We start from the raw sequence: 23,975 nt of genomic DNA on the forward strand, positions 1-23,975 counted from the left end.
GCAGCACTGGTGTTTCCTGCGACTGTTTCTATGTTCGGGTTTCCTTGGGTTGGTGATGTCATTTCCTGTGATGACGTCATTTCCTATTGTGGTGCCATTTCCTGTTCTTTTTCTCTGGGGGTGGTATATAGGATCCAAGTCAGTGTGTTTGTTGATAGAGTTCCGGTTGGATGGCCATGCTTCTAGTTCTCATGCGTGTCTCTATTTTGCTTGTCCTAGAATGGTTGTGTTGTCCTTCTTTATCTGTATGTAAGGATACTAGTGAGAGAGGGTCATGTCGTTTTGTGGCTAGTTGATGTTCATGTATCCTGGTGGCTAGTTTTCTGCCTGTTTGTCCAATGTAGTGTTTGTTGCAGTTCTTGCATGGTATGACATTAGTTTTGCTTGTTGTCTGTATAGAGTCTTTCAAGTTCATCAGCTGCTGTTTTAGTGTGTTGATGGGTTTGTGGGCTACCATGATGCCAAGAGATCTGAGTGGTCTGGCAGTCATTTCCAAGATGTCTTTGATGTAGGGGAGAGTGGCTAGGGTTTCTGGACATGTTTTGTCTGCTTTTTTGTGTTTGTTGCTGAGAAATCGGTGGACTGTGTTCATTGGATACCCATTCCTTTTGAAAGACCCTATACAGACAACAAGCAAAACTAATGTCATTTACAAAATACTGTGCAAGAACTGTAACAAACACTACATTGGACAAACAGGCAGAAGACTAGCCACCAGGATACATGAACATCAACTAGTCACAAAACGACATGACCCTCTCTCACTAGTATCCTTACATACAGATAAGGAAAGGCACCACTTCGACTGGGACAACACACCCATTCTAGGACAAACCAAACAAAGACACGCACGAGAATTGCTAGAAGCATGGCATTCCAACCGAATTCTATCAACAAACACATTGACTTGGATCCCACATACCACCCCCTAAGAAAATGAACAGTAAATGGCTTCATGATAGGAAATGACGTCACCACAGGAAATGATATCACCAACCCAAGGAAATCCAAACATACAAATAGAAAGCAAGAAACATCAGCGGTGTTTCGTCCATAGGTTCACTGAAGAAGTTACCTATTATGGTGACGAAACGTCTGAAAAAGAACCTTCCAGCTCAGCGAGCAAACCTACATCCACATTTCCTTTATTTTCCTGAAATTCAACTCCACGTTTAAAATGCCCCCAATTTGGTGTATCATTGTAGCTGATTATTTTCTTTCACAAATGCAAAGAAATAAACACTATTACTGAAGAGTTAGACAGTAGTCTGTACGGTTATCAAATACAAAGGTATTGCTGTGCCTGATTGTAATTAAAATGATGCACATTTGGTTTAATATTAGTGAGGATTTTGATTAACTTCTATGGATAATGGAATCTGGTAACAGCAGAATGTTTATTCTAGGGAACATATTGATTCAGAATTGTAACAATCATATTTCAACTGAACTCCATAATTATGAATTAATTTGCTATTTCCTTATAGCGATGCCTGTACTTTTCAAAAAAGGACTTCAGAATGTTGAAGCAGAAGAGGATAGTACTGCTACTCTACACTGTGAAGTTACGAAACCTAATGCCTTAGTTAAATGGAGGAAAGGATCAGTACTAATTCAGTCCAGTGACAAGTACAAACTAAAGCAAGAAGATTCAAGTATTAAGCTGCTTATTCAAAAACTGAAGCTAGAAGATGCTGGTGAATATACCTGTGACTCTGGAGATCATCAGACCACTGCATCATTAACAGTAAAGGGTATGGAAAGAAAATCTAAATGATTGTTGATTTACATCAAACATTGTGTCCATGGAGCTGATCATCATTTCTATCTTAAACTCAAAAGATCATTCCCCCAAGTATTTTGTGCTTATGTAGAGGTATTAGTGTGAAGAGTATTGTTAAAAATATTCTGTGAGATGTATGTCTGTGTGATATTTTTGGAGTCCCTTCAACTAACCATTTTATCAAAGCCTATGTCACTTCGGTCAGTCACTGAATTATAAACTACAGGTCGTCCTGTTGTTACGTGTGTTTCGTTAACGCAAGATCGCTGTAATGCGATTGACAAATTGAGAACACTGTTTCTAAAGTGCGAACTTTTAAAACATGTGTTGGCTTTAACGCGCTTGTCAACACTTTGAGCACTGTTTCTAAAGTGAAACTTTTCTATCATATGGGGTTGCACAAGAGTGCAATCATCGCTTTATAGAAGAACTACCTGTACTGGAAATAACATGGCAGCAGCTCACCAGTTTCCGCCAACAGGCTTCTGGAGTAAAGAATAAAGGCGTTCCGGTTCCTTGTTTTTGGAAACATGGAAGATAGGAGCACAAGGAAATCATTTGGCCCTTTGAGCCTGCTCCACCATTCATTATGATCATGGCTGCACGTCCAACTCAAGAGCCTAATCCTACTTTCTCCCCATAACCTTTGATCCCATTTGCCCCAAGTGTGCTATATCCAGCCACTCCTTGAATACATTTGCCATCAACTACTTCCTGTAGTAATGAGTTCCACAAGCTCGCCACTCATCTCCATCCTAAATGGTCCACCCCAAATTGTCAGACTGTGACCCCTGGTTCTGGACACACCACCATCGGGAACATCCTCTCTGCATCTACCCTGTCTAATCCTGTTAGAATTTTCTCTAAGTCTTTGTGAGATTCCTCCCTCATTTGTCTGAAGTCCAGTAAAAACAATCCTAACCTAGTCAATCTCTCCTATTATGACTCAGCGATTGATAATTAAAATTGAAACACTCAGGGAGGATAACCTCACCTCATAATCTTCATCAATTTCTGGTGTCCAAAATGCCTTTCTCTGTCAAATTCTTGAGTCAGGAATATAGCTAAGGTGATGTTTAATCAGAGCTTAAAGATTTCTGTGAGAGCCCGATATTTACTGTTCAGATGACAGTTGGCTCTCTGCTGATTTTCAAAAATCCTAATTTTATATACCCCCTCCCCCCGTGACACATTTAAGTTCTTATAATTTGATTGGCTTCCAGGTATCAAAACAATCCATTTTAAATTCAATCGGTCCTTAGTCTCCAATTGTCTTTTTCAATTAATTGTCTGAATTTAAACTGTTGTGTGAGTAAAATGCTACTTGGGCCTGCTAATCTTTGATACACTTGTTTCAGTTTTGGTGCTTTCTGCACAATGGTTGCAAACTTCCAAGCACAAACAAAGCATAATCCCTTAAAGGCACCACACACTGCTTTTCAATTCATTTTACAATTTTACCATTTTTATGTACCATCTTCTTGCCACTCTTCATATGTCAGTCCTGCCATCCCCGGAGTCAGCCTGATAGCTCTTTGTTGCACTCGCTTGAGAGCAAGAGCGTCCTTCCTCATAAGAGGAGACCAAAACTGCACACAATATTCTGGGTGTGATCTCACAAAGGTCCTGTATAACTGTAACAACACGTCCGTGCTCCTGTGTGCGAAACCTCTCACAATGAAGGCCAATATACCATTTGCCTTCTTTACTTCTTGCTCCAAGTGCATGCTCACCTTCAGGACACCCAGGTCCCGTTGCATACTCCCCTCTCCAAATTCCCAGCCTTTCAGGCCGTAATCTGCCTTGTTTTAGCTTCCAAAGAAATAACCTCACATTTATCTAAAGTATACTGCATCTACCATTGATTTGCCCACTCACCCAACATGTCTAGATCATGTTGAAGGATCTTTGCATCCTCGTCATAGTTCACCTTCCTATCCAACTTCGTATCATTTACAAACTTTGAGATGTTACGTCTTGATCCCTCATCCAAATCGTTAATATATATTGTGAATAGCTGGAGCCAAAGCATCAATTCCTATGGCACCCCACTAGTTATTGCCTGCCAGTTTGAAAAGGACCCATTAATTCTTATTCTTTTTGTTTTCTCTCTATCAAGCTGTGTTCTATCCATCTCAAAACAGTTCCCCTAATCCATTGTGCATTAATCTTGCAAAATAATTTCTTCTGTGAGATTTTGTCAAACACTTTCTGCAAGTCCTAATATACCACATCGACTAGTTCCCCCTTGTCAACTATATTAGTTACATCTTTATAGAATTCCAACAGATTTGTGAAGCATGATTCCCCCTTCATAAATCCATGCTGACTCTGTCTGATCCTGCCAATGCTTACTAAATGCTCCACTATAAAGTGGAGCATTTAGAGGGATGGCACGGTGGCTCAGTGGTTAGCACTGCTGCCTCAAAGCGCTGGGGACCTGGGTTCAATTCCCGCTTTGGGCAACTGTCTGAGTGGAGGTTGCACATTCTCCCAGTGTCTGTGTGGGTTTCCTCCAGGTGCTTTGGTTTTGTCCCACAGTCCAAAGATGTGCAGGTTAGGTGAATTGGCCATGCTAAAGTGCCCGTAGTGTTAGGTGCATTAATCAGTGTGAATGTAGGGGAATGGGTCTAGGTGGGTTGCTCTTCGGAGAGGCGGTGTGGACTTGTTAGGCTGAAGAAGCCTGTTTCCACTCTGTAGGGAATCTATTCTAAAGTTCTTGTTAATGGAGTTGAGAATTTTCCACACTATCAATATTAGGCTTACTGGTCTAAAATTCCTTCCCTACCTCTCTTCTTGAATATTGGAGTGACATTAGCTGCCCTCCAACCTGCAGCGACTGTACCAGAGTCTATATCATTCCCTTCTATTTTAAGCAGCATAGCATGGGTTTAGCTTCTCATCTGAAATGTCCCAGTTAAGTGTCCAGTACCCAGATTATATGCATGTTTCTTGGAGTGGGTTTGGAACTTGCAACTTTCAGACTCAGGCAAAACTTAATTATTTGCTTTTTCATTTGTCTCTTTACTGTAAACATTTAAGTGTGACATTGGTATAGGGCTGATAAAATGTTAATACTGTATTGTTAAACTCATACAATTGCTATATTAGATTGGAAGTTGGCTTGGTTGGAATTTATGGTCATTCATGCATCAGTTTTTGAGAAAATTAGGTATTCAGAAATTAAATTACTGTTTCCCTTAGCTCTGCCTGCACTTTTCAAACAAGAGCTGCAGAACACAGAAGCTGAAGAGAATAGTTCTGTCATTCTGTGCTGTGAGATCACTAAACCTGATGTCCCAGTTGAATGGAGGAAGGGATCTACAGTACTTCATCCAAGTGACAAGTATGCCATGATGAAACAAGGTTCCTCCATTGAACTACTTATTCGCAATATAAGTCCTGATGATGGAGGGGAGTATACCTGTGATTCTGGAGATCAGCAGACTACAGCCTCTTTGAAAGTCAAGGGTACGGCAGTCATTCTTACTGATCATAGTCACATTCTCATGAATTTTTATTTTATAAGATGTCACATGAAGCTCATTTTCTCATCCTGATGTTCATTGCTTTATTAAGTTCCTGGACAACTGCCTGGAATGTTTTCTCAGAAGAATACTGAATCATCATTTCCACCTTTCTGCAAAATACAGCACTTCTTGATTTGCTGTGAATCACAACTTTTATAAGCAATGTTATTCAGTCAGTCCAGTATAAGCTTTAACTTGCATAGATTCACCTCTCTTTCGTAAAGATCAATAAATGGTATTTGTTGATACAAAAACAGAGATTGCTGGAGAAACTCAACAGGTTAGATTAGATTACTTACAGTGTGGAAACAGGCCCTTCGGCCCAACAAGTCCACACCGCCCCGCCGAAGCGCAACCCACCCATACCCCTACATCTACCCCTTACCTACACTAAAGGCAATTTAGGATGGCCAATTCACCTGACCTGCACATCTTTGGACTGTGGGAGGAAACCGGAGCACCCGGAGGAAACCCATGCAGACACGGGGAGAACGTGCAAACTCCACACAGTCAGTCGCCTGAACCCGGGTCTCTGGCGCTGTGAAGCAACAGTGCTAACCACTGTGCCACCGTACCGCCCGGTCTGGTAAGATCTGTGAGAAGAAAGCAGAATTAACATTTCATACTATGAGTGACTCTTCATACTATTGAATTTCTCCAGCAATTTCTGTTTTTGTTTCTGATCTCCAGGATTTGTAGTTCCTTAATTTATTTTAGCACTTACTGATACATCTGTCATACTTTATCATCACCTATAAATTGATAATCCTTTTACTTATTTGTAAACTATTGTTTCTTCTGATGTGTTTTCAAAACTATTTTTCCCTCAGTCTGATTCCACTCAAATTATTTAATTTTCTCAAATTTTCCTTTTATTTTCTTCAACAATGATCTTGCAGCCACAGTATTTATATGGCTAGCTCAATTTAGTTTCTGGTCAATGGTAACAACCCCAGGATGTTGATAGTGAGGGATGCTAATGCCCTTGAATGTCCAACCACAATGTTTAGATTTTCTCTTGTTGGAAATTGTCATGATTTAGGTGGCACTTGTACGGCTTGAATGTAACTTGTCATATGTCAACCCAAACCGGAACATTATCCAGGCCTTATTGCATTTAGATATGAATTGCTTCAGTATCTGGGAAATTGCGAATGGTGCTGAACATCATGCAATCAACAATGAATATCACCATTTCTGACCTTATAATGGAGGGTAGGTGATTGATGAACTCGCTAAAGATAGGACCATTTACCTTGAGGAACTCATGTAGAGCTGTCTTAGATCTAAAATAACTGACCTCCAAGCACTACAACCAGTTTCCTTTATGCCAGTTATAACTAACTACTGGAGAGGTTTCCCCTAATACCCAATGATTCCAGTTTTGCCAATGTTCCTAAATTCCATAAGAAGTCAAATGCTGTATTGGTGTCAAGTGCACTGAGGTCTTTTAGCTGGGGTGGGGGAGTCCAAAACTGGAGGCCATAGGCTTAAGGTAAGGGGGGAAAGACTTAAAAGGGACCTAAGGGGCAACACTTTCACACAGTGTGATCCGTGTAGGGAATGAGCTGCCAGAGGCAGTGGTGGAGGCTTGTACAATTACAACATTTAAAAGTCATCTGATTGAGTATATGAATAGGAAGGGTTTGGAGGGGTATAGGCCAAGTGCTGGCAAATGGGACTTGATTAATTTAGGATATCTGGTCAGCATAGATGAGTTGGATTGAAGGGTCTGTTTCTGTGATATACATCTCTATGACTCTCGCCTTATGTGTAGAATTCAGTTCTTTTATTCCCATGTTTGAACAAAGTCTATCATGAGGTGAGGAGCTGAATGACCTGGCAGAACTCAAACTGAGCATTATGAAGCAAGTGCTGTTTGTTCACACTATTAATTACACCTCCATCACTTTAGTCATAATCAAGAGTGGACTGATGTGGTGGTAATTGGCCAGATTGGATTTAACCTATGTTTTATGTTCAGGATATATCTGGGCAATGTTCCACATTGTCAGTATGTGCCAGTGTTGTACCTGTACCAGAACAGCTTGGCTAGATACTGGATTAGATTAGATTCCCTACAGTGTGGAAACAGGCCCTTCGGCCCAAAAGTCTACACCGACCCTCTGAAGAACAATCCACCCAGACCCATTCCCCTACACCTAACACTATGGACAATTTAGCCTGGCCAATTCACCTAACCTGCACATCTTTGGACTGTGGGAGGAAACCGGAGCACCCAGTGGAAACCCACGCAAACACGGGGAGGATGTGCAAACTCCACACAGACAGTCGCCTGAGGTGGGCATTGAACTTGGGTCCCTGGCGCTGTGAGGCAGCAGTGCTAACCACTGAGCCACCATGAGATGTTGCAAGTTCTCGAGGACACTACTGCAGCACTATTGCCAGAATGTTGTCAGGGTCCATAACCTTTGAAGTATTCAATGTTTCCAGCTGTTCCTTGATATCATGTGGAATAAATCGACTTGGCCTAAAACTGTGATGCTACATGTCTCTGGAAGAATCTGAGATGGATCATCCACGCAGTGTGAAGATTGTTGCAAATTGGTCAGCCTTAGCTTTACACATTGTGCTCGACTCCCTCATTATTGTTGGTAGGTATATTTGTGGAGCCTGCTCCTTGAGTTGTCTAATTGTTTTCTATCATTCACACTGAATATGACAGGATTGCAGAGCTTAGATCAAATCTACTGTTTGTGGTTCACAGCTCTATCATTTGCTGCTTTATGATATTTGGCTTCTTCAGGTTCACAGCTGGTGGTAATCATGCAGCAGATTCCCTTGCCCTGTTTGAGCTGATGCCGTGAAAGGTAATATATTTCATAGTCAACGTTGAGGTCTCCCAGGGCAACTCACTACTGACTGTATACGACTGTCTCACCATTTCTGCTGAGTCTGTCCTGCTGGAATCAGAGGGCATATCCAAAATATCTGAGGCATTTTGTATAAGGTATGATTCCAGATCATGAATTAGTCTGTCACCATAGACTTCCATCCATGGAGTCTCACCTGTGGCAAGGAGTGCTGCTGGTCGCTCTATATTTGGCACTTACACAGACATACTTGAAACATATGAACATTAACATCAGGAACATTTATGCAGAAGAGGGACATACAAGCCTTTTTCATCTGTGCCACAGAAGTACCTTCTATACGTTTTATCCTTTTTCTCCCTCCCATCCCTAGTTTCACAGCTGTAATGTGGATGCTGCTCGTTTGTTTGGGGGGGGGGGGCTCCTGTGTGAAGACAGGCCTGACGTGCCAAGTGTCTTCTTGCTAGAGGCAAGTTGACTCTAACCGGTTTGAACTTCCAAAAGTTGGAGGGGAGCGGGCAGAGGGGAGATGGAGGGCCTGACCATCCCTGCAATGTCCTGAGTGACAAGTGCAGTAGGGCTGGTGCATGATTCTGCCTCTGGTTGGGCATCTCCTGGCACCCCTCCCTCTCATTCTGAGGAGAGGATACCTGGACTGGAACAAGGTTTCCTACTCCCACTGTCACCATGTCTTTGAGGACCAATTAGTTGGGCAATGGAACATAAGTGTGTATGTTCCAACCACCCCGAAGGTACTGGGCCTGGCCCCTTATACTGCCACCAACTGTCCATGGAGGCACACGTATAGTCTCAGGAATTTCTGCATTGATGCAGCTTCTGGCTAATGAGAACCATTGTGCCCCATATGCCTGTCTACCACTGCTGCTCCTACCTGTGCATTTTCATTAAGTTCCAGATTGTCAATACCATAGCATCATGTCTTGCTGGGCTAAGCAGATACCTGGCCTGTGGCAATCCTCCTCGTGCGAACTGCCTAGTCTGTTTCTTCCTTGGCAACATGAAGAACTGTCTGATTATGTATTCACACTCCCTGTGTCTACAGTCTCCCCCAGAGTGTCAGTATCTTGGTTGGTGGCATGTGTAGGAGGCAGCCTTGTCAGTGATTCCTTTGAGGTCTCGGTTCTATTGTCCTCAGATCCAGGAGTATAGTCTTATTGAGTTAGGTGCTACTGTGCATAGGTTGTGGGGAGGCTAGTGAAACCTGCAAGACAAAAGAGTGAGGAGGAGTCCAGCCATTGGTTAAATGTCTTGTGCACTGATTGAACTAACAATGGGGTTAATGTAAGATTTGCTTTGGAACTAAGAATGGTACTTACTCATTTGATAGGGCATGGATGTTTTGCCATCCCCGTGGAAGCAGTCCTGGGTTTCTGCTGTAAGGGCCAGAACTCTCTTCTCGTAGAGGCTACACCTCCACCCATATAGTCTGTCTCTGTCCTCTTATGGGTTGTCTTCTCTTATAATGAGAAAAATGGATGTATGAGTAATACTGAAGTGTATGGTACAGCTGTTAGAGCTAGTGCATATGGGCTGAACACAGCACATGAATGGGTCCTCGGCCCATGATGTTGTGCCGACCATTAAGCTAAATTAAATTAATCCCTTCTGCCTGTCCTTGGTCCACATCCCTCCATTCCTTGCATATTCATGTTCGTATATAAAAGTCTCTTAAATGCTCCTATCGTGCCTGCCTCCATCACCACTCCTGGCAGCGCATTGTAGATTCCTAACATTCTCTGTAAAAAAAACTTGCCCCTCACATCTCCTTTGAACTTTACCCCTCTCAGCTGAAATGCATGCCCCCTAGTATTTCAACTCTGGGGAAAAAGATTCTGACAGTCAACCCTGTCTATGCATCTCATAATTTTATAAAGTCAGAAGTCACATGACACAGGTAATAGTCCAACAGGTTTATTTTAAATCACTTCCTTTATTCCTCAATGGATAAATCAGATGGGCAAGGGAGAGTGCACCAGGGATTGTTCCTTAATGCAGTCAACTGTACATCCTGTCCAGGAACAATCTATTTTACATTCAATAATGTGTAATGAGATGGAATTATTAAGAAATATCATAGTTAAGTATCCTCTAGGGGGTAGCAATTACAAGATGGTAGAAGTTCAAATTCAGTTTTAGGGAGAAAAGTGCAGGTCTGAAATTAGTGTATTCAACTTAATTAAGGGCAATTACAGAGATATGAAGAGAGAGTTGTCTACAGTGGGTGGAGGCATAGTCTAAGGGGAAAATAAGTGGCTGCCTAGTGGTGACAATTTGAGCAGATAATTTCAGAGCATTTCAAAATGCTCAGCAAAAATTTATTGCAGTCAAAATGAAGGACTCTGCCAACTTTGAACAACCTGTGATTAACAAAAGGAGTCAAGGAGCTTATTCAATCAAGGCTTACAAAGTGGCAAAACTAATGGTAGGCCAGAGGATTGAGATATTTTTTGGAACCAGCAAAAGATGACTAAGAAACTAATAAAGAGGGAAAAACTTTATTATGAATATAAATTGGCAAGAAATATGAAAACAAACTGCAAGAGCTTCTATTTGTATATAAAAAGATGTCAACTAAAATCAGTGTTGCACCCTTAGTGGATGCAACTGAGGAATTATGCACAGGGAAGAGAGAAACAGCAGATAATTCAAACAACGATTTTGCGTTGGTCTTATACTGGAGGACACTATAAACATCTCAAGGATAGCAAGTAAATAAGGTGCTCATGAGAGGAAAGATCTTGTAACTGTCTCTATGCTGAAGGACAAAATATTTGACAAACTAATTAGGAGTATAGGCAGACAAGTTGCCAGTACCTGATGGCCTTCATTCAAGAGCTTTAAAGGAAGTAGCTGTAATGGTAATGAAGGCATTGGTTGAAACATTTCCAGAACTTTCTGGTTTCTGGGAGAGTTTCAGCAGTTTGGAAAATTCCTACTGTGAGACCACTGTTCAAGAAGGAAAGGAAACAGATATCAAAACACTATAGGCCAGTTGGCCTAATATCTATCATTGTGAATTAGAGTCAGTACATTTCAAAAATCGGAATACAATCAAACAGAGTCAACATAATTTTGTGAAAGGGAAATTGTTAGACAAATTGCTGTGGTACTTTAGGATATAGGAAGCAGATTTGATAAAGGGGAATTGAAAGGTGTAGTGTATTTGGATTTCCTGAAGTCATTCAGTAAGCTGCCACATAAAAAAGGACAATATCGACGCTCTCAGTATTGGGGGACAATGTATTAGCATGAATTGAAGGTTTATTAACATATAGGCAAAGGGTCTGGATTAATGCGTCTTCTTCAGATTCAAAAGCTTGACCTACAGAATGCCACAAGGATCAATCCTTGGGCCTCAATTATTTATTTTTTGTAAATGACTTGAAGGGGAGAGCATAGTGTAATGTATTTAAATTTGCTGATGATACAAAAATAGGCGGAAGGGCATATTGTAATGAGAACATAACCTATCTATATATACCCTTGTAGATTTCTTGTGTGAACGAGAAAAAAACTTGGCAGATGGAGGTTAATACAAGGAAGTGTGAGTACATGCACTTTAGTTGAAAGAACCAAATAGCACACTACTTTTAAATGGAGAAATACTCAAAAAAACATTCTCTGCAGAGGGAACTAGGTATTCTTATGCATGCAAGACCAATCATTAGCATGGTGTAGTCCAAGCCAAGATGGCAGCAGAGTAACAAGACTGCATGCGGGCTCTTCCCTGGGCTCATCTGCTCCCTAATGCTTTCTTTCTTTTCTTCCTTTTTACTTCTGCTCTTTTTCTTTCATTTTGCTTTTGTTTTTTCTTTTCTTTGGTGCCTTTTGCGGTGGGTTGATCGGCAAAATTAGTGCGGCAACTAGAGACCGTGCATGGAATGGTGGCTACTTGTGCGGATGCAGCTCCTCATGGAGATTGGAGACTGGAGGCTGCAGAGACATTCTTCCATTGTTTGGAGCAGGTGGCAAAGCTCCTTCAGTGATAGGAGACAGCGGCGACAGCAGACATTTCAAGATGGCACCTCAAGCAAGGTGACATAGAGTCATAGAGCTATAGAGCAGTACAGCATGGAAACAGACCCTTCGGTCCAACCTGTCCATGCAGACCAGATATCCCAACCCAATCTAGTCCCACCTGCCAGCACCCGGCCCATATGTCTCCAAACCCTTCCTATTCATATACCCATCCAAATACCTCTTAAATATTGCAATTGTACCAGTCTCCACCACATCCTCTGGCAGCTCATTCCATACACCTACCACCCTCTACGTGAAAAAGTTGCTCCTTAGGTCTCTTTTATATCTTTCCCCTCTCACCCTAAACTCTCGAGTTCCGAACTCCCCGACCGCAGGGAAAAGACTTTGTCTATTTATCCTATCCATGCCCCTCATAATTTTGTAAGCCTCTATAAGGTCACCCTTCAGCCTCCGATGCTCCAGGGAAAACAGCTCCAGCCTGTTTACCCTCTCCCTGTAGCTCAGATCCTCCAACCCTGGCAACATCCTTGTAAATCTTTTCTGAACCCTTTCAAGTTTCACAACATCTTTCCGATAGGAAGGAGACCAGAATTGCATGCAATATTCCAACAGTGGCCTAACCAATGTCCTGTACAGCTGCAACATGACCTCCCAACCCCTGTACTCAACACTCTGACCAATAAAGGAAAACATACAAAACGCCTTCTTCACTATCCTATCTATCTGCGACTTTCAAGGAGCTATGAACCTGCATTCCAAGGTCTCTTTGTTCAGCAGCACTCCCTAGGACCTTACCATTAAGTGTATAAGCCCTGCTAAGATTTGCTTTCCCAAAATGCAGCACCTCGCATTTATCTGAATTAAATGCCACGTCTCAGCCCATTGGCCCATCTGGTCCAAATCCTGTTGTAATCTGAGGTAACCCTCTTCGCTGTCCACTACACCTCCAATTTTGGTGTCATCTGCAAACGTACTAACTGTACTTCTTATGCTTGCATCCAAATCATTTATGTAAATGACAAAAAGTAGAGGGCCCAGCACCGATCCTTGTGGCACTCCACTGGTCACAGGCCTCCAGTCTGAAAAACAACCCTCCACCACCACCCTCTTCTACCTTTCAGCCAGTTCTGTATCCAAATGGCTAATTCTCCTTGTATTCCATGAGATCTAACCTTGCTAATCAATCTCCCATGGGGAACCTTGTTGAACGCCTTACTGAAGTCCATATAGATCACATCAACTGCTCTGCCCTCATCAATCTTCTTTGTTACTTCTTCAAAAAACTCAGTCAAGTTTGTGAGACATGATTTCCCACGCACAAAGCCATGTTGACTATCCCGAATCAGTCCTTGCCTTTCCAAATGCATGTACATCCTGTCCCTCAGGATTCCCTCCAACAACTTGCCCACCACCGAGGTCAGGCTCACAGGTCTATAGTTCCCTGGCTTGTCTTTACCGCCCTTCTTAAACAGTGGCACCACGTTTGCCAACCTCCAATCTTCCAGCACCTCACATGTTACAGCTACAGCTATCTCAGCAAGAGGCCCAGCAATCACTTCTCTAACTTCCCACAGAGTTCTCGGGTACACCTGATCAGGTCCTGGGGATTTATCCATCTTTAACCGTTTCAAGACACCCAGCAGTTCTTCCTCTGTAATCTGGACATTTTGCAAGATGTCACCATCTATTTCCCTACAGTCTTTATCTTCCATATCCTTTTCTACAGTAAATACTAATGTAAAATATTCATTTAGTATCTCCACACAAAGGCCGCCTTGCTCATCTTTGAGGGACGCTATTCTCTCCCTAGTTACCCTTTTGTCTTTAATATATTTGTAAAAACCCTTTGGATTCTCCTTAATTCTATTTGCCAAAGCTATCTCATCTTGGAAGAAAGCTATCTCTTTTTGAAGCAGGTCTCTTGGCGAGATGGCTGCAGCAGGTGAGACTGACAGCCAGGCCAGGGACCCCTGGTTGCGGTACGCCCAGAGTAGGGACCCCTGGCATTGGCAAGGTGGTGCTGGCAGCAGCAGCAACATGGAATGCCCAAAGCTAGGACTCCTGGTATCGTCGAGGTGGCAGCTGAGCTGTGAATTCCTCATTGCAGTGCATTTGTGGATTCAACACAGGACCCAGCATTGGCATCAGTCAGTTTGACCCAGCAGTGAAGAGATGGTGCCTAAAGAGTGGTGACTCCTACGTTGCAGAGTTCAATGCAGACGATGGTGAGGCGATGAAGGAATGGTAGCGGCACAGCTGTTGCTGGTGACCTGGCTCAGGACTCTCTTTCAGTTATATCTTTTATCCTGTTTATTCTTAAATTATTCAAACAGTTGTGGTGACTGTTGAAGTTTTTCACTGTATTTTACTGCATTATTCATTGTAAAATGCAAGTGACAAGAAATAAATCATCCATTCATTCAGTAAGTAATTAGGAAGACAAACGGAAATTCGGCCTTTATGGCTATGGCTATGGCTATAACTATGGAGTTTCAAAAGAGGGAAGTCCTGTTACATCTGTTCATGCTGTTGGTAATGTTGCACCTGGAGTACTGCTTACGGTTCTGGTCCCCATATTTAAGAAATAATGTACCGGCATCAGAGGCAATTCAAAAGAGATTCATAAGGTTGATCCCTGAGATGGGCTGAGTCCTGAAGAAGGGCTCATGCCCGAAACGTCGATTCTCCTGCTCCTTGGATGCTGCCTGACCTGCTGCGCTTTTCCAGCTCTGATCCCTGAGCTGAACAGGTTCACTTATGCAGAATGATTCAACAGTGTAGGCTTTTATTCATTAGAGTTTAGAAGAATGAGGGGTGATCTTGTTGAACCATACAAGAATCTGAGACAGCTTGACAAGGTAGATGTTGAGAAGATGTTTCCATTAGTGATGAAATAGTGAACCAGGGGACATAGATACAAAATAAGGGGGCACTCATTTAAAACTGAGATGTGAAGGAATTTCTTCTCCCAGAGGGTAGTGAATGTCTACCACAGAGAGTTGTGAAGACTAGATCATTGAAATTACAGCAAACTTTTATTTAACTGGCACCTTATGAATTGACATTCTCGATAAATCGGCAAAAACTATACACATCAAATATTGTGTAGTTTATTGTATTATTCTATCCAGGTATTATAGGTTTTTAAATTTATTTACCTCAGTGTAAATATATATGTTGTTCAGTCAAATGGCTATATAAGATACCAACAGTTGATTCAATTTCGAGTCAATTTCTCCTCAAAAATCACGATCTACCACTACGTATTGTTCAGTTGAAGGGTACGAATTTTTGAGAAGTCTGTCTGCCAATACATTTTAATTCAGGCAAAACTACATTATTATTTAAGTGATTTATGCTGTAAATAAAGTACAACAATGATGTGTATACCCCCTGCATTAAGTTTCAATTACTTAGTGTGTGTTTTTATATTAAGATGTGAACATAAGAGATATGGTTCGTAAGTTTGCAGATGACACCAAAGTTGGAGGTGTCATCACCAAAGTTGGACAGTGAAGAAGGTTACCTCAGATACAATGGGATGTTGATCAGATGGGCCAATGGACTGTGGAGTGACAGATGAACTTTAATTTAGATAAATGTGAGGTGCTGCATTTTGGAAAGGAACATCAGAGCAGGACTTATACATTTTGTGGTAGGGTCCTAGGGAGTGTAGCTGAACATAGTGACTTTGGAATGTAGGTTCATAGTTCACTGAAAGTGGAGTCGCAGGTCGATAAGATAGTGAAGAAGGCATTTGGTATGCTTTCCTTTATTGGTCAGAGCATTGAGTATAAGAGTTGAGAGGTCATGTTATGGCTGTGCACGACATTAGTTAGGCCACTTTTGGAATACTGCATTCAATTCTGATCTCCCCGGTATAGGAAAGATGTTGTTAAACTTGAAAAGATTCATTAAAGATTTATAAGGATGTTGCCAGGTTTGGAGGGTTTGAGCTATAGGAAGAGGCTGAATAGGCTGGGAATATTTTCCCTGGGGCATCAGAGACTGAGGGGAAACCTTATAGAGGTTAATAAAAACATGAGGGGCATGGATAGGGTGAATAGCCAAGGTCATTTCTCCAGGGTAGGGGAGCCCAAATCTAGAGGCCATAGGTTTAAGGTAAGAGAGGAAAGATTTAAAAGGGACCTAAGGGGCATTTTTTTCACGCAGAGGGTGGTGCATGTATGGAATGAGCTGCCAGAGGAAATGGTGGAGGCTGGTACAATTACAACATTTAAAAGACATCTGGATGGGTATATAAATGAGACAGGTTTAGAGTGATATCAGCAAAATGAGACTAAAGTAATTTAGGATATCTGGTTAGTATAGATGAGTTGGACAGAAGGGTCTGTATCCATGTTGTACAGCTCTATGGCTGTGTGTGACCCTTGATTATTTGGAATATTCTATTACCAACTTAATAGAGTTCTTCGAGGAAATGACCAAGTTGATAGATGAAGGAAGGGCTGTAGATGTCACATACATGGACTTTAGTAAGGCGTTTGATGAGGTTTCCCATGGTAGACTAATGGAGAAAGTGAAGTCATATGGTGCGCAGGGTGTTCTAGCTAGTTGGATAAAGAACTGGTTGAGCAACAGGAGACAGAGAGTAGTAGTTGAAGGGAGTTTCTTGAAATGCAGAAAGGTGACCAGTGGTGTTCCGTAGGGGTCAGTGTTGGGGCCACTATTGTTTGTAATATACATAAATGATCTGGTAAAGGACACTGCTGGTATGATCAGCAAGTTTGCATATGACATGAAGATTGGTGGAGCAGCAGAAAGCATAAGGGACTGTCAGAGAATACAGGAGGATATAGATAGACTGGAGAGTTGGGTGGAGAAGTGGCAGATGGATTTCAATCCAGACAAATGTGAGGTGATGCATTTAGGCAAGACTAATTCTAGAGCAAATTATACAATGAACGGAAGAGCCTTGGGAAAAGTTGATGGACAGAGAGTTCTGGGTGTGTAGGTCCATTGTACCCTGAAGGTTGCTGCACAGGTAGATAGAGTGGTCAAGAAGGCATACAGTATGCTTGCCTTCATTGGACGGGGTGTTGAGTATAAGAGCTGGCAAGTCGTGTAACATTGTTCAAGACATTGGTTCGGCTGCATTTAGAATACTGTGTACATTTCTGGTCGCCACATTATCAAAAGGATGTGGACGCTTTGGAGAGGGTGCAGAGAAGGTTTACGAGGATGTTGTCTGGTATGGAAGGTGCTTGCTATGAAGAAAGGTTGAATAGGTTAGGTTTATTTTCATTAGAAAAAAGGAGATTGATTGAGGTTGATAAAATCATGAAGGGTACACACAGGGTGGATAGAGACAAGCTTTTTCCCAGGGTGAAGGATTCCATAATGAGAGGTCATGCTTTCAAGGTGAGAGGTGGAAAGTTTAAGGGGTATACACACGGCAAGTACTTCACACAGAGGGTGGTGGGCGTTTGGAACGCATTGCCAGCAGAGGTGGTTGAGGCAGGCACGGTAGATTCATTTAAGATGCGTCTGGATAAATGCATGAGTAAGTGGGGAGCAGAGGTCTGTAAATTTTCTTTGTTCTTTGTTCTTATCATCACACTCCTGGTCCCATAGGTACCGGATATTAAAAAGTTTACTGTAATTAAAAATATGATAGATTTTTGAAACATTGAGGAGTTGAGGGCTGTGATAACCTGGGTACGAAGGAGGAATTCAGCCTTGGGCAGATCAACCATGATCTAGTTGAATAGCATGGCAGACTTGGAGGATTGAATGGCTTAATTCTGCTCCTTTTAGAACATAGAACATAGAAGAATACAGCGCAGTACAGGCCCTTCGGCCCTCGATGTTGCGCCGATCAAAGCCCACCTAACCTACACTAACCCACTATCCTCCATATACCTATCCAATGCCCGCTTAAATACCCATAAAGAGGGAGAGTCCACCACTGCTATTGGCAGGGCATTCCATGTTCTTGCTGTGATCTGCAAACACTTAACAATAATCAGTAATAGGGGATGCTATACTCGTGTATTATCTTTTTATCCACTTGTCTATCGCTTCATGCACTTTCTAGCTTGATATAACAAGAGTTTAAGACATTACCTTTGTAATAAAATCTTAGGATCATATTTAGTTATGTTTTATTATAGTATGCGACTTGTTACATAATGTTAGCTACTGCCTGAACTCGTACGATTGACTTCCATGTAAGACTATTTAAGTTGATCTATTTTGAGAATGTCAGAAGCTGTCAGAAAGTTACTGTCTGCTACAAAAGCAGACAGTGGAAACTGGAAGCCAGGACATGCTGGAAATAATCAGCAGATCAATCAGATTTAGTGGAGAGAAATAGTTATAAACTTGCTTGTTCATAACTTTTCATTAAAATGAAAAAGTCATCTGCTTGAATGTTGAGTATAATTGTCATACATAATTGAATTGATGTTGGATCACACTATAAGTTATTTGTTGGTGTATTTGTATTTCGTATGAAAATAATTATTTTTACAATACCATTTGTTATACAGGATGTCAATGTTTTTGTATAAATGTTAAACTTTCCCTGTCCAGATTGATGTGACTATTGATGATCTACCTAATTACAATGTTCAATGAAAATGAATGGGAATACATTTTTGTTACTCAATGGTTCCTTGAGCATAGGATCTGGACCAAAACATCAGCTGATTAAATTATTTTCTCCTCTAGTTCTCCCTGTGGTTTTCAAGCAAGAACTTAAGAATACAGAAGCTGATGAGGGTGATATGGCCACTTTGTTCTGCGAGATTACCAAACCTGATGCTCCAGTGGAATGGAAGAAAGGCATTGTGGTTCTCCAGTCAGGTGATAAGTATAAAATGAAGCAAGAAGGTTGCTGCATTCAATTGTCTGTATACAATCTAAAACCAGAAGATCAAGGAGAATATACCTGTGATTCCGGGGATCAGAAGACTACTGCATTTCTAAAAGTGAATGGTAGGAGTCACTTCAGTACTATATCATTTAAACCTAGGAGAAAATGTAAGTCACAGTTCTCTGTCTTGAAGCGTTTAATGTTGTATGTGCTATTTTGAGATATATTACTCGAGTCTTATTTCTCCTTGTAGTCAGCCATGTCACACATTATTTCCATTTTTTTTGTCTGTTTTCTTTATATATTAAATTAATTATGGTGATTCAGTAATCCAAAATGGATTTCTTGATGTTTAAAAAATGTTTAATAACACGATTACTGGAAATAACTGATCTGCATGTTTTAATATTTGTGTCTTTTGTGGATGGATGTTCCTGATTCTTTCAATAAATACAAAATCTGGGCAAGGATTCAATTAAAGCAGATTACAGTGGAATTTGAAAATATATAAAGGTCCTGAAAATGTGCTGAAAATAACAGAAGTCCAGATTCGCTATTGATAAGAAGCATAGAAGTGTGGGAATTATGCACCAGTCAAGCATTCTGTATTGTTAATGAATTTCATGATTCTTTCTGACAAGACATGGAAGTGATTCTCATGTAAAGATAGTATCTTAAGTAGAATGTTTACTAGTCTTATCTTGTATTGACAAATAATCAATGTGAGAATATTTACTAAAGCAATTATTGAACCTTAACCAAATTATACTGGAAATAAAGATGTCCTGTACCATTCGATGGCTGTAATTGGATTTCATCCTTTACAGCAGAATTATTCCAAACATTTAGCTGTACTGTTGCCTAGTAAATTTCATTTAGGCGAATTCAAACCAGGAGAGGTGTGCTGGTCTAAAAGATTGCAATCTTAACATTTCCAAAGATATAGAAATCAATGGTTGCAGCAACAATTTAGTATGACTGATACATATCATTTACTGGTTATCAAGTGTACTCACCTGGAGACAAGGATCTGCAGAGTTAGTCCATTCACTGAAATCAACTAGAAAAGAGACTTCCCTTCAATCGGTGGTGGTGGATATGGCTTAGTGGTAAAGTCACTAATGAATGCCTTACCTATTTGGTTTTAATTTCTGCACTGCAGCTAAGAGAACTTAAATTCTGTTAATAAACATGAAATTAAAAACTAGTCTAATGTTGATCATGAAAACATTGTTGCAATAACCCATCTAGTTCACTATTGAAATCAGCTAGTCTTCCTTCGTCCAGCCTTCGTGTGACTGCAAAACCACAGCAGTGTGGTTGACTCAGTAATGCCTGAGTTGTATCAAACTACGATGATTCCTAACAGGAATAAAACTGAATGGACTACCTGACACAATAGAAAGCCTAACCCTGTCAACACTATTGATGTCATTACTAACATCTACAGGTTTGTGACATCTGTGGTACAGCTGGTCTAGCAATAGGGATGTAGGGTGTAGCAATAGCAATATCTAGCAATAGCCTGGCATTGTCTGTCTATAAGGCAAGACTCAATGAATACAACTATGTCCCAGACCCCATTATCACCACACATGGTTTTGTGTTGCCTCAACAGCAGGAAAGGTTCAATGAAAAATGCAGGACAGCATGGCAGCAGTAGCAACAGTCATAACTAAAATGAAATCTAAAACTGGTGAAGCTAAAACACAAACCTATTTCATGCCAAACAGCAGAAGCAGCATGCAATAGAAAGGACTAAGTGTTCCCACAACCCAATGGATCACATTTGAGCTGTACAGACCTGCCATAGCCAGTTGTGAACAGTGGTGAATAATTAAACACTCAATAGGAGGAACAAGCTACATAAGTATTCCTATCCTTAATGATGGAGAATCCAGTGCATCTGTGAAAAATACAAACTTAATAATCCAATATTGAACTGTGTAGGATAACATTGCAATGTTCTGTTGCTAATTGATAGCAGCCTGTCCTCATAACATACAGATTTAACACTGGAAGTTAGGTTTGTTTTAAAAAGCTTTATGATAACCTTGCAAGTTTATTTTGTAAGAGGCAAGAAAATCATAGTTAGCCAAATGAATCTTGCCTTTTTTTTCTGAACTGTCATGTGGAACTTTTTTAGGTGACTAAACCTCAACTATCCTTAGATGCACATCAAGGGTTAAAATTCCTAGGCTTTGGTAATCTGAGCCCAGGTTGTCCAGCCTTAAGTAAAATGATGTGTCCCTTTACATAGAGAGAATAAATGCTCTGTAATCAGGAAAATGGTATGTTTATTGACATTGTACTCTAATTGATGCATGATTTGGAGATGCTGGTGTTGGATTGGGGTGTACAAAGTTAAAAATCACACAACACCAGGTTATAGTCCAACAGGTTTAATTGGAAGCACACTAGCTTTCGGAGCGACGCTACTTCATCAGGTGGCAGTGATGCAGACAGCATGACAGCAGGAAGATGTCAGGCTATCTATAGCAGTATAATCAAAATGTTTTTGATAAATATTCTGATTATATAATTAAAGCAATTCCTTCATATTGGTGATAATGTTGAATCCTTTTAGTTGAAATTCTTTCAGTTGCCTGCTGTAATTTCCATGGAATCTTCATTGAAGTTAGGAAAAATACGACAGTTTTCTGGGATTTCCAAAGAGTTTGCACAAAAGTAACACCAGCTGAACAGGAGAACTGTTATGAAAATTTAACCCTTAGCTAAATTATATGATTTGGGATAATGTAACTGCTGATATTTGTAATATAACATAATATGAAAATTATGATGATGCGATTGATCATATGACCTTTACATCTGTAAGAGAAACCGAGAGAAGACATCTGACTGGAAGATGCAGAAAGAGAGTGTTCTTTGGAACTACACTAAAGTTACATTTAGTAACCTTTAAAGTACAGATGTAAGTAGATGGTTACAGTATATCAGGAGTGGAAGAGCCTAAGTCAAGGATAAGACACCAACAGCTTCTTGGAGTATACATATAGGTACCAGCATGACAATGCTAAGAAAAAACATCTAACTACGTTTGTTGCAATACTAACCCAAAGCAAAAAATAAAGCATGGTGCCAGCAAGGAACCTGTAGGGCCAGGATGTGAAGTTAGATCGAAGTCCATAGATATTAGTTGAAAAGTGAGTAGATTTTGTAGATCGAGCTGAAAAAAACCCCAAATGCCGAGAAAAGAACTCTGAAGACTTTGAGCACAATACAACAGGCTGGGCAGACTCCAAAGGGTAGAAAATAAACTTTGGAATACATTGAATCCAAGCCACATATGTGGAATATCTGAAGCGTGAAAATACAGAAATGGAACCCTTCAACAGAAAATAGCAAAAATGTCAATTTGCCACCCAGGTCAGTACAGGACAATAGTAGGTCAAATGACACCCCCAGTAGACATTTGCCTTATTAGTCCTCCCCACGAGCATTACCTCACTTTTCCAGGTTAAATTTGATCAACCGATCAGTCCATTGACATTTTCCTCCAGTTTACGGTAACATTTCCACTATTTATCACACTATCAATTTTTGTGTCATCATCAAGCCTCTTGATCATACATCTTCCATTTAAGTCCACATCATTAATGTACATCATGAACAGCAATGGCACCAGTACTGTGGAACCCCTTTGGAGTCAGATAATCGGAGTAGAAGCATCCCTATACCTTCAACCTGTACTTCCTGCCTCTGAGTCAGTTTTGAATCCTGCATACTACTTTGCCTTGGATCCTATGGACCAATCTGTCATGAAGTACTTTATTAAACGTTTGCAAATTTCATGTAGACAATATCAAATGTATAGTCCTCATCAATACTCCTGGTTACCTCCTCAAAACATTTGATCAATTTTGTCAAACACGATCTTTCTTCTGATTTGGTTAGGTAAAGCATTGGCTGAAAGTGCTGCAGTTCATTAATTAAAGTATTCAATGTGTTCTTCAGCCCTAAAACAAATCTACTCAACCTGAGATTCAGTCAACTATCTCAGTGGCTGGAACTATTTATTGAGGCCTTTTTAAGGACTTTATCCTCAAGTAAGATGTTGTGGATATATAATTTAAAGTGTGAATTTTGTATATCCTGTATCAAAGTCAGTGTGAGGAGTAGAATTTGTTGAATTTTCTTGAAGAAGTACCTGAAGTTGGAACAGACAATCCTATTTGATTATGCAAGCATGGATCAGGGCCTAATCAGCTCAGAATCATTGGGAATTCTTTTGACAGGCTCCACATTACATCATCATCCTTCCAAGACACCATCAAAAGAGCATAAATCAATATATTCAGTTGTTCACAGTATAGTCAAAACAGACCTGCAAGCACAATGAATGTCCAGCAGGGAGAGTGGAGTGCTATAGATGAGACTAACGGGGAAACTTTAAAATATATTGCAAGGCAGCACCATGTTCATCATCACAAAAGTAAAGGAAAAGTCCTGCAAAAGAAAAGAATTCTAGAAAAATGGAGATCATACAACAAGAAAACTTTCAAGAAATTCAAGATGAAGAGCAAAAAGCTAAGACAAACTTTCTAGGTGTGGTCAAAGACAGTCAACACTGATTATGGACTATCAACTTCAGAACAAATTGTGAAACAGAATTTGGACTTGTCTCAGCAAAATGACTCAATACTGGCAGGCAGCTTGCATAACTGAAATGATAGGAAAGGGAATTAGAGCATTCCAGTACAGGAAACAAGAATATTTCAGAGGGTTCAAGGACATAATCGATTTGGTCAGAGACAAGGAATAACAAGGATGCAATTATGTTGCTTGGTGTAGCAGAAACTTAACTGGTGGGGAGGCTATAGAATAACAAGTCTGCAAAAACAAAGAGGTGTAAACATCCATGCAATTGTTGTGATCGGGAACTTCAATTATCCACATATAAACTAGGATACTGGTATTATAAGGGACATTAAGGATAGATGTTCTTAGATTGCATTCAGAAGAAT

At 40.6% G+C, this 23,975-nt stretch overlaps 1 protein-coding gene across 2 annotated transcripts in view; it reads left to right on the forward strand.

The window, feature by feature from the left end:
• The window catches only part of obscnb (obscurin, cytoskeletal calmodulin and titin-interacting RhoGEF b), an 802,448-nt gene that overhangs the window by 403,281 nt on the left and 375,192 nt on the right, over positions 1 to 23,975 (forward strand). For both annotated transcript variants that reach the window (XM_072576281.1, XM_072576282.1), the window contains 3 exons: positions 1,488 to 1,754; positions 4,988 to 5,254; positions 18,843 to 19,109. In XM_072576281.1, coding sequence (XP_072432382.1) covers positions 1,488 to 1,754; positions 4,988 to 5,254; positions 18,843 to 19,109 — 801 coding nt within the window. The remainder of the gene's footprint in view (positions 1 to 1,487; positions 1,755 to 4,987; positions 5,255 to 18,842; positions 19,110 to 23,975) is intronic.

Source organism: Chiloscyllium punctatum, chromosome 8 (genome assembly GCF_047496795.1).
Source record: "Chiloscyllium punctatum isolate Juve2018m chromosome 8, sChiPun1.3, whole genome shotgun sequence".
NCBI classification, from domain to species: Eukaryota; Metazoa; Chordata; class Chondrichthyes; order Orectolobiformes; family Hemiscylliidae; genus Chiloscyllium; species Chiloscyllium punctatum.